Source organism: Zosterops lateralis, assembly GCF_965231275.1.
Source record: "Zosterops lateralis genome assembly, chromosome: 6".
In the NCBI taxonomy this organism is placed as follows: Eukaryota; Metazoa; Chordata; class Aves; order Passeriformes; family Zosteropidae; genus Zosterops; species Zosterops lateralis.
In genome coordinates, this window is record NC_139761.1 from 12,152,600 (window position 1) to 12,167,149 (window position 14,550).

At 37.2% G+C, this 14,550-nt stretch overlaps 1 protein-coding gene across 7 annotated transcripts in view; it reads right to left on the reverse strand.

Moving 5' to 3' along the window:
- EML1 (EMAP like 1) overlaps window positions 1-14,550 on the reverse strand; it is a 120,567-nt gene that overhangs the window by 45,345 nt on the left and 60,672 nt on the right. For all 7 annotated transcript variants that reach the window (XM_083864524.1, XM_083864525.1, XM_083864523.1 and 4 more), the window contains exons 2-3: window positions 7,799-7,981; window positions 2,398-2,530 (exon numbers count right to left, since the gene is read on the reverse strand). In XM_083864524.1, the coding sequence (XP_083720650.1) occupies window positions 2,398-2,530; window positions 7,799-7,981 (316 nt within the window). The remainder of the gene's footprint in view (window positions 1-2,397; window positions 2,531-7,798; window positions 7,982-14,550) is intronic.

Sequence of the window (14,550 nt, forward strand, 5' to 3'; positions counted from 1 at the left end):
GCATAAACACATGCAGTTCCCAAAGGTAAAAGGGTCCAGTATAAATACAAAGTGTGACTGAATTCATCTTAAGGATGCATAATGAATTATTCTACTTGACCATAGACAAGGAAGATATTTGGAGCACTTACTGAATCATCTTTGAATACTGAATATGTGGAACACCATTTACTATAACACCCTGAAAATTGACCAGTTATTTCAAGGTTTACTATTAAATGATTACAGAAAAATTTTGCAAAAAAAAAAAAGTTTTGTACAGCAATTAATCGATGAAGTTCTTACCATTCCACTTTATTCCTCTTGAAGTACATTTATAGGCAAGGCATAGAAATACGCTTTAATATAGTTTAATAAAGGTAACAATAAAGAACATTTTCACATTTGAGACACCAATAGAGAATTTTAGAGCATTTGAAGGGAACAATAATTCTACAGCACCTGAATTTACAACTGCTTTTTTCAGGACATGAAGCAATCCCACCCTCCTAAGCACTCTTAATAAGTGCTCACCTATTAACCCATGGATGAACAGTCCATATATTTTTTTTCTTTTCCAAAACTGAATACACATTTCCATGCTGCATATTTAAAGCACCTGAAGCCTAGCTTCTTTAGCAACGTGAAGGGGCAAAGCATAACAAAAGGACACTAAATACTTGCCCTGTGGAAGAATTTCTCACACAGGAATCAAGACAGTCTAAAAATACTCCCTAATGATGCTCTCTAAGGACTTTCCCACTGGCATTCTGGGTATCCAGGCTGCACATGGGTCAGGTGGAAGGGATACAGGGTGCCACTTATCTACAGGGATCCTAAGCCAGGATAATCCCTACAGGCTGCAGGCAATACCAGATGGAATACCTGAACTACATAAGGCCTCCAAGAATAGAGGAAGCATGAGTATGATCCTGACCTGCACTTCATCCACCCTACTCTGGAGCAGCAAGTTCTGTGCTGAACCTTAGAGCATAGAGACTTGGGAATCACACCCTCTGTACACAGGTGAAGTCTCCCAATGCCTCTGCTCTCATTTGTTTTATAACTACTAGTTGCAACTTAAAGAGGAAAAACAAAATTATGATAACTATTAAGAAAAAATAATGTGTGAAGAACAAATGTGTTTTAAAATTTAGCATGTACTAAATAGTACTCCTTTTTAAACACTAATACATTTCCTTTTCTAAAGGAAAGTTCTTTCACACATTTTCAAACTTCTGATAACACAAATCTAATAATGGAACAGTTTGGACAGTATTTGCTTTCCTTCTCTTCTGTTAAGGGCTGATTCAGACCAGCCTGCCGAAGCCTACATCTGCAGTGAGCTCCAGCTCATAAGAGCTCACAGTAGTTCATTTTTTGTGACAGAAACAAATATTTTCCAATTTTAACTGTGCACAGTGTAACTTCTCTCTACTCTACAATAACAGAGCCTGGAGATTCTTGAAAATCAGTCTCCTTCAACACAGTAACAAAAACTGTCATAGCCTTAGCCAGCATCTCCCCTTTGAGGAAAAATTCTCTTTATGAGAGAGACCTCAGATCTTAGCAGATAATGCCCTCATCTCTACAACTTACCCTCTCTCAGAGCTGACAGCATCATCACCACAAAAAGATGAGGAGACACGCAAAAGAAATGTACAAAAACAAAATCCCAACCCAAACCCCACACTATTATCTTTTACACACATTCCACACAGCAGATTCACACTACAATAACTGCTTGAACTTGCTTCACCCAATCCATTCTATTCCTTGTAACCCAGATGTATAAAACATTTAGGCTATTTAAAACAGCTATACACAAAGCAAATTGGGACAGAGCAGTAATTTTTAAAAGGGCTTAATACATGCTAATGGTAAGATATCTAAAGATGGATGTTTTCATTTGCATAAATATGTGCTAGGCATAGAATTTTCCTCCTCCCTGAGATGCTGCTAACCCTGTGCATGTAGTTTATATGATAATTTTGTTAGTGAGAGAAAACCACCAAAGATAACATACTGATTTGCAATGATAACACTGCTTCTCTGCAACTATATATTTTCTGCTAGATGCTCAAAGAATTCTTGCACCGCTTTTCACATCCTGTTGGGCAACAGCACAGTAGAAATTCTTTATTCCCTCTATGCTAAATTCTGAAAAGCAAGAAATGAACACAAACCAGTAAGACCAAGCATTATGCATTCTTTCAATACTCATGGAAATAACCTTAATTGTAATTAGAATGAATAAATTTAAAGCCTCTTAGAATGAAATCCAGCTCCTTTTCTTTCCGAACTAAATATTTAGACTGCTGCTTTGCAAGTAAGAAAAACAACATATCCAGAAGGTTAAACCACGAGCTATACCATGTTTTCAATTCCATGGTTATAAGGTTTCTCATAGATGCTTACCTTTTTGCTGCTGGTGATACAGTATCCTTTCTGGTTCCTGATGGAGAAGGTAAAGAGCCACTTGGTTTCTTTGGTAATACAGTTCCATTGTTAACTGTAGTCCTTAAAGGCAGGGTTTGTACCAGTGGTCTTGCTGTAAAACAAGCGTAAGATTAAATCATTGCCTTCATTTACTTTTCTATGTTTTTTCCTCAGCAAACAACTAGAATATCTTAAATTTTCCATGTAGTCTGCCATTTTTTGTGTCACTATGGCCAAATTCAGCACAGATGAGGGTTTTAACATGGAGGAATTTTTAGAAAATATTTGTTTTATTCATAATAATAATAGTCCTATCAAGTAAAAAACCCTGTCCTAGATCAAGGAGCTTAGTGGTAAGCACAAAAGAAGCTGCTGTCATCAAAACCAATCCTGCTCTGTCAAAAGAGCATCAGTCTCTTGCCACCTGGATAGCATCCAAAGGTGTGCTAGAAATTATGGCAAGCTGTCATCCCAGAAACTCCTGCTCTTCATCCTTCAGTCTTCTTGGAGGTTTTCCACAAGCAAATTATCTATTAACAAATTTTTACTCCCCCCAAAAGGTCTTTTTTCAAAGAATGTGGGCTTATGTTTGACAGAAAGGATTTGTACCCTTTATTCAGAAAAAGCTACTGAAATCAGCAGAAGAGTGAAGGTAATAAACTGGCATTATCTACCTACATTCTTCTGATCAAACATTGGCTCAAAAAAAGGTTTTACATGTCATAGCTATAATTAAAATTAGAATAACAGAAAAGTCCCATTGAAGTAGTTAGAAGTTAGTTGCAAAATCAGTGTTTAAAACTGCAAGCAATGAGTACCAACACAAAAACTACTGTGGATCATAGCCTTGAAACACAGACACAAACACGACTAGTGCTCTCTCTACAGCAGGGAAAAAAAGCTTGAATTGCTTGAAATTTGACAGGACTTTGTATTACAGGCCATTGTAAAGATGCCAAAAGCCTCTGGGTTCAGAGAAACACCGCCTGAGAGAGGGCAGCAGTCACAAGTCACTTTAGAAACATAAAGTTTCACTGAACTTGGAGAGAATACCTATGAAATGTTCTTGAAAAAAGACTGCCAAGGATAAAGGACCTAAAAGATCTAAACTAAAACAGTACCAACTGTATACAATTATAGGTCATATTGTAACAGCATCTTATTGTAGCACTGACAGCAAGCATTTATTGACTCGTTCACCCTAAGATTTCATATACTGAACAAAAAGATAGATGTGGAAAACTGTGCCTTCAGAAGATAGTAAATATGGTCTACTAGAGAATGCAACTTGCAAGACAAACTGGCTTGAAACTTTGTTAGAATACACACTTACTTGTTATGTATTTGTCATGTATTTGTTCACAGGAGAGAAATTCAGAAAACAACCTATAAGGGAAATACTGAAGGAATGAGTCTTACTTGGCTTAGAAAGAGTAAAGGATGACAGGGAAGAAAGTCAACAAAGGAAGAAGAAAATTTTCTTTATGCTTAGTAAGGGTGCCTTCCAGCCCTGCCTTGCATGACTGCAAGTTTTAACTGATTAATGTGGTCTTCAGAGCTTATACAAAACATCTGAAGTTTACTTGGCTTATCAAGCCTCTACTTTTTTTTTATTATTATTAACAAATTCAGATATCATAATTCTATTTACTTCTCCTTTATTCATTCTTTTTAAATATTAAATTCTTTTTACAGTTTTGTGCTAGAAGCTCTGCTGCTTGTTTCCTAATTGCTGAAGTGCTGTAATTAATCCATACATATAAAACTAATTCTGTTGCATTCTACAGAAACACAGGGAGCTACAGTGGAGAAGTCGTGGACCTGTCTCCTGGCAAACTTCCTGTAGTTCACAAAACTTCACTGAGCTTTGAGAAGACAAATAAGAACAGCAACGGAAGTTAAAAAAATAAATTATTAAAATATTTTCCTTATTTGTAGTTATTTAAAAATAATGCCTACTAAAGAGTAGCTGGAGTGAACTAGCTGGAGTCTGTTTACTCTCCTAACCTTATGAAATCGAAACTAGCAGGAGCCAGGAATAAATCCTGCAACCTTTAACAGAAGTTTTGCTTCAGATCCAGCACCAATCTACAACCCATACTTCTCGAAATACAGATTTAAATGGTCAGCTAGTGTAGAAAGCAACACCATGAAACTCTTGCACAACACACAGAAAAATTGTGCATCATTCAATAAATCCACTGTTTTCTCAGGAGCTAGTTTTACTTACAACAGCTAGTTCACACCAGTGGTAACTGGCATCACAGTCACACAATCTCAAACATGTCATTGCTGTTAGAAGTCAGTGACACACTGCTATTACTGCTTTGTCAGTAATGTTTATTTTGGAAATTCTGGTGCTTCAAGGTCTTACCTGTGGTAGCAGGACTGACAAGTTTATCAGCCTCAGCAGCAGCTTTTTTAATCATACTCTGATCTATGGATTAATAGGGCTGTTAAGTTTACAAACAAACCAATAATTGCAAAAGGAAATAACAACAAACATAAGTAAAACAAAGGCAGGAAGCCATACTTAAACTCCACCAAGTAGTAGAATTAAATAAGGAAAGGGGAAAAAAAAACCCCAAAAACTAAGCAAAAACTCAAAACACCATTAGGGAAGGAGCTCCACAAATGGACAAGATAAGCCACTCCCTTTCCATGATGTATGCTGCTTTTAAGCTGCTTAGCTCAAGTTTAGAACAAGAATACAAAGACTGAAAACAAGCTCAAGATTTATCCATTATAGCTTTGAAAGTCTGAAAATGGAAATCTTTGAAAATTGAAATCTTTACATTAATTTTAAATCTGAAATACTCAGGAAAATGAAGTCATTTGTTCCATGAGGATTCTTGTTCCAGACTTCATACAGTACCAGAGGGGATCCTGCTTTTCCAAAGGCACAGACCCCTCCCCACACACACACTTAATCCTGATCTACTTCATCTATAGATCAAATGATAACAGCAGCACACAGTGTGCTTCAGGGCTCAGAGCACAATCTCTGAGACATTCTGTGGGATCTAATTCCACTTTTTAAAATTCCAAATGTGGAATTAGTCATTAAACACTATAGGGAAAATAAACAGGTTCAGTCCATGCAGCCCAAGGGGTAAAGCATGAGAAGCCACCACTCCAGCTCCTCCCATGTCTAAAAAAACCCTCTCCTAAGAGTCTCCATCAGGAGCTTCCATAATGCTACTCCAAACTAAAATTAGTCTTATGCTAAGTAATTGCATACAATTTGTTATAAAATAGTTGTGCCTACTACGGAATAATAGGCCATCATGAAATATACCATATTTGACAAAACAGCTGGAAAAAAAACAAGTGATCAGAATACTTCAGATTCTCTTTCATGTTTATAATTCATGTTTAATAAGATTGACCATACACTAAATGATACAGCTGATGTACAGCAAACTGAAAGTTCTTTACATAAACAGTCACAGTATCAATCTTCTCCAGAAATTAGGTGGATTTTGTTGACCAATACCAGAACTCATTCTGGTAATTTGCAATGGAAAAAACAATTGACATTTGTAGTCCTCTATTTGCATTATTACAGTAAAATTTCTAACACTGTAATTTCACACTCACATTAAGAACCAGCCATGCCATATTGTACATTAAAAAGACCTCTAAACCACACACACACACACAAATCCCACAAACAAACAAACAAACCCCCACAAAACCAGCCTTAGAAGACAGGGGAATGGGCTCACAGCAGCTTTTCTTCAATGTATATCAAACTATGGCACTAATGGTCTGCCATGATCAAGAAAACATCTCCTGATTTAGAGTTCAACTCTGCTCAGAGAATCCATGAAAATCTGGTTTGTATTTTGCTAAGTAAAGCCAGCAGGCAAGAAGAATAGTTTTGGTTACAACTCAGTAATAATTACTAGACTTTATTTCCTCCATGCATCAGATAATATCTATTTCATAGGCAACATGAAGCCTCTTAATCCCTTGTAAAACCAGATTTGATTAAATATTTTAGCACAGTGGAGGCTATCTTTAGTAACATTTAACTTATCTGATATTTTAAATTTTTTTTCAGTAAAACAAAGACAAAATAAGGAGATTACAACAGAAAGGGAAGAGAACATGAAGACAAGATCGCAGATATTTAGTGCCTATTCCATCTGACAACTAGCATGAGACACAACCAACTCGTTATTTGGCTCTGTAATTCTGTCCCTTCCAGCTTTCCTCATCTCCCAACACAAAACTTTGTAACAAACATGACATCTCAGTTCAGCAAATTAAGTAGTTCCTACCCAATCTGTTAAATCAATTACTAGAACTAAATATTTTGTTGCAGGGTCACAAATATATAACCAAGATTAAAGGCAGTCCTAACTTTAAACTGAGAAAATTATGAAACCATATATATGTAACATAAATCTCATGCAAAGTAAGGTTTTAATTAATATTAATATGTATCAGGACTCTGAAAGAAACAACTTTTTAAGTTAGATAACAGGGAGCCCGTGAAGTCAGTACTTTCTTTCACATCTAGGTTGCCACTATTACTCCTAAGACCACCCTATAATACCTTGTGTGTTTCTCTAAGCTGCACACAGGCAGCCTCCCAGGCCTTTGTAGCCTCACACACTACAGTAAACCACATTGGTTGGGTTCTAATAAACCTTTAGTCTTGTGAAGTGTTGGATGTTCAGGTCCAGCTTTTCTGAATTGTGCACAGAAAAACCCATTCCTGCAGAGCAGGAGCCATGAGAGAGCACAGTGTGGCACGTGGGCACAGCACAGAATTCTGCCAAGCAGTGACATCTGTCACACTTTGCTGGCTCTGCTGCTCTGGAACATGATCGGGCAACAATCACAGCTCTACCTTTCTTTCACAGCTGAGCAGCTGGTATTGTACCATCTCCTTAGTCATGTCAACTCTGCGCTAGCTTAGAGCTCTGTCTTATATCTGTATGATCCATAGACACTTAAGACATTTAAAATTAAATGTTAATTGTATTTTACTGAAGTTTAATTCATTTTTTAGGATAAAAAACCCCAACCTATTAGGAGTTTCACTCACAGAAGACAATGCCTTCCCTAAAGAATTTATAATATATCCTGATCAGAAGTAAGGAAATGGTAGCAATGGTTAAATGTAGATTGTGGATTAACCATTAAGAAAATGCAAATGCTTTGCTGGTTCATGTAAACTGTAGAAGGCTCACAGATTTAACCATCTGGATTTTTATGTGTTCTTTTTAACAAGTTGAATTTCAAATGTATTTTATTTAGATTTTGACTTGTTGATTTTGAATATTTCAAGATCTAATGAATAACCTATTTTAATACATATGAAACACTCATTGAACTGCACTATTTTACATCTATCTGAAATGCAAACCTTTGGTAGGTCCTTTCTTGTTCTGCATGGCCTGCTGCTCCTCTGTAATATTCAAGCGTCGGACCACATCAGCAAGGGCAGATTTGAGCAGCTGGATGTCATCCTCCTGCATCTGGACACGCTGCTCCAGAGAGGCAATGCGATCTGTAACCTCCATACTGCTTGCAGCAGAGGCACTGTCATCTAAACAAAACAGCAGAGGGAAAAAAAAAAAGCATTATCAATAATGGATAGCCATCCAGAAATAACTTATGCAATTGGCTGCAGGTAAAAACAAGGTTTCTCTCAGACCTGATGACTTCTTGAGGAAGAAAGTTTTTAAGTGACCAAAAGGAAGAGATGGAAATAAAAATAAAGAAAGAAAAGAGACATACGTAAGATATGATGATGAGATTGGCTTCAGGGCCAGTTGTTAATTGGGTTCCACTATCAATTATCTGCATGTCAGAACTGCAGTGATCAATCATCACCCTTCACCGTTCTGCTCAACATTCTGACACTGCTGGGCATTCAAGTAGACAGCTACATTTTCTGATATGCTACACACCCTTCCAGATTTTTCTGTCTCATTTGGGTCACAGAGATACATTATAAATACATAAGTAACAGATAGGCTTACACTTTGGCGAGCTACCATACACAGACTGAAGAACAGATATTGACCCTATCTCCTAACCTCTGGTTTATACCAGCAGCTTTGAGAACATTCCCTCTGACTCAAATAAAACCCTAAATAAACTCAGAACTACTCAGTAACTATACTCTAAGCCTGCAAATTATCAAAAACGTCACTACTTTGCATACAATTCACCCATTATTTGGAAATAACCTATAGAAGCTTCAAGGTTCAAATCCATGATGAGGACTACACATTCTTTCCTTTCAAAACTAGTACTAAGAATATTTTTCCTAAATGAGTACTTTTGTTCCTATCACATAGAAACACTATCTCTTATTACAATATTAAGTCAGGAGAAAGAAGAAGAAACACCAAAGACATCAAAGTCAGTATGAAATAGGGAAATAATGTGCAGTTTTTAAAGAGAATTACAAAATTTTATTTAACTAGGCTTTGAAACCTAAAATCTTAGGTACTAACTTATTGGATGATCTTAAGTAATGTTAGTCAAGAATCATAGCCTTCAACTCATGACTTAGTAAGTCATACTGCAGCAAAAATGGATATTTATGCTACTATCTGCAAGCATAATTGACTTGTTCCTCATTCCCAATGCAAGTCTGCAGCCTGTATTTCTTCTGTTAAAGCTGAGCTCTCTTTGTGAAGAAGGCAGTATTTGTTTTCATTTCTTGTGTTTTTAATTCTCCTCCATTCCAAACCAGAGTTTTCCACTTCTTTTGTAAAAGGGCATAATACAAAAGTTAAATGGTTTGTGCATAATAATAACTCCTGTTGAATTTTAAAACAAAGTTAAGTGTTTAAAAAGGAAACCAACTGTTTCTGAGTACAGCTAAAAGCATATCCAAAAATGTTAATGCATACAAACTTTTAAACATAAGGGTCTAGGAAAAAAAAAGGCGCTGCTTTTTTTTTTTTTTTTTTTTTTTTTTAATCTATTAATCTCCAAACCACTCCAATACAGATTGGTTTTGAAATCTGTTCATCAGGTCGGTTTTGGCTTCCTCATCTCTCACTATCCCAATAGCTGTGGTTATCAAAAGCTGAATTAGAAACAACTTAGAAACAATGCAACAATATTGACAGTCCATAAATAGCTACAGGCTACTATAGTTTAAAATGCTTGCTAATTCCATTATAGGTTTTTCAGACCTTATCTAAAATATCAGCATTAGGAAATTATTAGGCTGAATATAGTAGTACAGTAAGTGTCTGGTTCTGAATGAAGTAAATCAGAACTCAAGTTCCCAAAAAATATTAAAAAACGTTCCCCTATGACGAAGCTTTCCAAACCTTACCCTAATCAGACTTCTGCTCAACACAGGACTCTGTCCTGTAGCTATTACAGGTAATTAGTCCCCAAACTCAGATTAGCAGCTATGCTGGCAGCAGTAAGAGCTGCCTGCAGAACTTAACCTTTCCTCTACAAACAAAAGCCCCACGCTGCTCTAATGACTTTACACTTTAACTCAGCTGGAAATAACGTGGATTAGCATACTGGACAATAGGCGACCAAATCAAAAGCTTGATTTAACCAGTACAAGCCAAATTCAAACTTCAGCCATTCTGCCAAATTCAATATCAGGAATGGTTTTCCTGTGAATTCAGTCAACAAGAAATAGCCAAATCCCAAAACCAGGGCAGTAAAGGAAACCCAGGGGAAAATCAGTTGGTGTTGAAATGATCTACCCTTGCTACAAAAGAAAACATCCTCATTGAAGTATCCATTTCACTAATTTTTAAGTGTGTAGAAACAATAATTTTGCCCAGTCATTAATCTTGAAGTGGTAAATCAGTGGCACTGGTTTATTTACAGTCCTGTGAGAATTCACTCCCACTAATAACTATTAAAATGTACAGTTCTCTCCCTTCTTCCCCCTTGCCCCATCTGTCACTGTGACTCTTCCCTTCACATCTTCACTGACCAACAGGCCCAGCAAACCTTTTCTTGGACACAACATCTGTACCTTCCACTGTCATCATTCTTGTAGGGTCCTGGCAATATAACCCTCATCCTTGCTGTACCCAACAGCTTGTTTGGTTTTTATGGTTACCTCACTGGATGCAGTTCCCTTCCAAGGATGCAGAAAAAAAAAAAAAAAAAATTGACAGCTTTCAGTAAGATTGCAGCTAGAGACAAGATTGCTTACAGTCCAGTACCACTTCACTTGACCTCCTCTTTGCATGCATGTACAAGTAAGCTAGAAAAGAGGCACAGAATACAAAATAACTACATTTTATGAAGAATGCAAAGTTCAATTATCAAATAAGCATAACCTGTTTGTTATGCAAGCTGATGATAGAATGCTCTTGCCGTTAAGATCATTACATCCCAGTATGTTGAGCAATAAAGTTTCACTTTCAACACAGCCAAATGAGCGAAATGGTACCATATCAGAAGGGAAAAAAACCCAATTAATGCTATAAATTAACAATACAACAAAAATGTCACCGCAGATGTCACCTACTCTGCCCACACAAGCAAGAGTGGCATTGTTAGCCTAATTTGTGACCTCCCTCTGTGGTGTACCACTCATCCTCACAGCAAAGGACATTTGCAAGGAATATTTTAGCACACATTTGGAATGATATTTGGAAAGGCATATGAAGGAGACTGCAAATCCAGACAAATTGCCTTTAAGTGTTAGATCTCCTTATCAGTCACAACCACCCCTTGCCTGTGGATGGACAGGACAGACAGCACACCACCTACATGGGCAGCATCAACAGCACAATAGAATTAATTGTTACCTTTTTTCATCAGTGAGAAGAAACAGGACTTTATAGTGAAATTTATGAAACATGTTTTTAGAAACCTGAAGTGAGTCACTTCCTACAGTGTTCTTTTTTTTCACCAATTTCAAGGCAAGTCTAAATCAGTGTATCAAACACGTAAATCATAGAATAGTTTTGGTTGGGACTTTAAAGATTCCTGCCCACATGCAATGGGCAGGGAGTTAATCTACATCTCATGAGATAAATGCCACCTACAATGTCCAAAACTAGATAAAACAAGGAGGTATCAATTCAGATGCCTGATTTTTCATTGCAATACGTATTTCTGGCAAAACTTGCAAAAAAGTCATTTATCATTTTTGCTTTGCTGAGATTCTACAAGTTTGAAAGGGAAGGCAGTAAAAAATGGGAATGTACAACATGCCTCTCTAAATTGTCCAACCAGCTAATCCATGATCTCATAGATTGGAAAGATTTCTCATGGCAAACTAAAAGACAATACTGAGTCAGATGATTAATCTGCTTCCAGAATGTATTCCAGTTTTACAGCAATTTATTACTTGAGCTTAGCCAAATGTGAAGAAACAGCTGAAGCAAAGCCAACAACAGGACGTGTATGCTGTTTACAAGAGTGATTTCAATAGTATTTCATTGTATGTAGGCTAAAGCTAAATTACATACTTACACCATTAGTTAGTAGGAAGCCTATTAGACACATACTATTGTCTATAGATTTCTACCTTCTGAATAACCTAAATCTTAACTGTATGTTTACATGTATGAAATTATTAAAATAAGACTTGGCATTCACCCTCCCCCAGAAGTACAACTTTATTAAATATATTCCACCTTTGCATTATGCAGACATCAGTTTTGAGGCTATCTTGTCCAGCTCAGACCATAGCAGTTGACCATGCAGTGGAAAGATTAGGTACTGATTCTTAAAAGACTGACTAAGAAGTTTGAGTTTATTCAATCTACATGGCCTCTCTGGAGCACCAACTAACGGAATAAAACTGTACATTAAGTACTTCCAAAACTGATTGCAACTGTGGTTGCTGGACAATTTTTTAATAATCTATTTTAAAAGCAGCATCTCAAAGTCTTTGCAGAGCTGTCCCTGTGTTTAGACACTCTGCAGGACATCAGGAAAGAAAATGCAAGCCTTCTGATGACAGCAAATCCCAGCAGCAGTCCTTGGCAAAAAGTAAAGATAACCCACATGATGGAAAACATGGCAAGGGATGGCAGTGGAAAGGCAGCATCACCCGCACACAGAGCAGCTCTTCTTCTAGCATAAAGACACAGGCTGTGCCAGCAAGCCTGAACTGAGCTCAGCTGGTAGGAATACTTTCTGTCACTGAGAGATTTCATTAAGCGTATCACGTTCTGCACTTCTCCTGAAATTAGTTGGTACAAGTATTTACATTCCTTGGAAATAATTATGAACTTCAGGGCCACTACTACAGCCTCATGAAACTGCACATGGGCAGAAAGGAATTCTCCACCCTTAACATGCAGCTAACTCTATGGCAGAACACAACAGCTGCTAAGAAAGCTATGCCATCAAAAGAGAGAAAGTTAAAAAAAAGTATTTAGGAAAAAAATAAGCAAACAAAAAAAAGCACAGTCCTGCAGATTAATCCATAGCCTGAATTTGACCCAGCATACTAGCAAGCAATTAAGAACAGTGAAGATCCTGCACTTCCAGAAACATCTTTCTACCCATAAAGGCCTGTGTTTTGCACTCCACTAACTGCAAAGCTGTCATATGTGGCACATGTCCCTTGGCACTCATATGGCAAGTTCCACTTCTCCTGCCCACATCATCACTGAGATCTCATGCAAGTAACTGAGATACTTCAACTACTTCCTTCAAGCATCCTGGGAGTAACACTACCACTAACTTTCAAATGACCTCTGCTTCACCTCTTTTGATACCATATGTTTAGCTTGAACTCTAAGAGAGCAGAAAAACATCCCTCTGTGGCAGACATCTCCTACACCTTCCAAATCCTGCCCTCCTTTTTTAGTTCATTTCATGCATCTTTGAGTCTGGGCCACAGAAGTCAGGGAGACAAGCTACTTGATAGATACGGTTTTTTTGAACTGACAGCAACAGAGAGGAAAAAAAAACCTGGGGAGAGAGACAGTCATCCAACTTCCCTCAGAATTGAACACAAGCAATTCACTGTAGCACAGAAACAGGGGAATGCAGCCACAACACTGTTGCCAGGCTTCGAAGCAAGATTGGAAAGTACCAAGTACTCTCCTTGTATCAGTTTTTGTGGCATAATGTCAGCGGTCATCTGCAGACCAGAGTCTCTGTGCAAGGGAACAATGGGAAAATAAAACAGCAGGTTTAGTTTCCTTTGACAACGCCACGCCAAGCTGCTTTGTTTAAAAGATTAGTGTCGACAGTATTTCACAGACTAAATATCTGTCCTCTGCTCACTTTTCTAATGCAAAACACTGTACTATACCTGAAACACAGTAGCAGCCCTCCAGGCTTGTCTCCTGGGGACAATGACAACACATATGGGCAACAGCTTATCATAAAGTCTGGTACATACTGGACTGGTCTGCCAGATTAGAGCTTTCCACTGTGAGAAGCAAGTGGATTTAAAGCCCAAAATAATGTTATCCTATTTAATCTTGTTACTTTGTGTGGTTAGGGGAAGAAAACAGGCAGAATCTTTTAACTACAGGTAAAACTGTAAACAGTGTTGCTCCACGTGAAGTTTTGGAAATCAAAACTGGTTGCCAGCTGAATGTCTAAACTTCTAACTGTATTTTGCTATAAGTGTATATACAATAGGATAAAAGTGCAAGCATCAAATCTACTTTTTGAGATGGAAAATTTTAATTATGAGGAACAAGAAATATCTAATATTTAAAGCCAACAGCTATAAGATCAATGTCATGCCTATCTATGTATGTATACACATATACCATTTTTGAACAGGTAGGACAACTTTTCAGTTCATTCTATATTCTAATGCATGTTCTTAAGAGTGATTAGCAATGCAAGGAGATGCCCTAGTTGGGTACAATCAGGTACATCTCACATTAAGTAATCTGAACAGCCCAGATTAGTTTTTCCATGTCCTCACAAGGTATGTATGTGTAGGAGGAAATGGGAAAAAAACTTTATCCTACACATCTGCCTAATGCCCTACTCTGGATGTACTGGGAACCACAGTAGCAGTAAAGTGAAGCATCATCTTGTGAATCACTTCTAAACCATTCTAATAAAAAATAAAAACACAAATAATTTTTGTCAACTAATATGGGCTACAGATGGTTATTTTTGTGAACAATATTTTCCCTCCTCTAATACAGCTAGCTATTGCAACACAGTATTTATAAAGTTGTATTA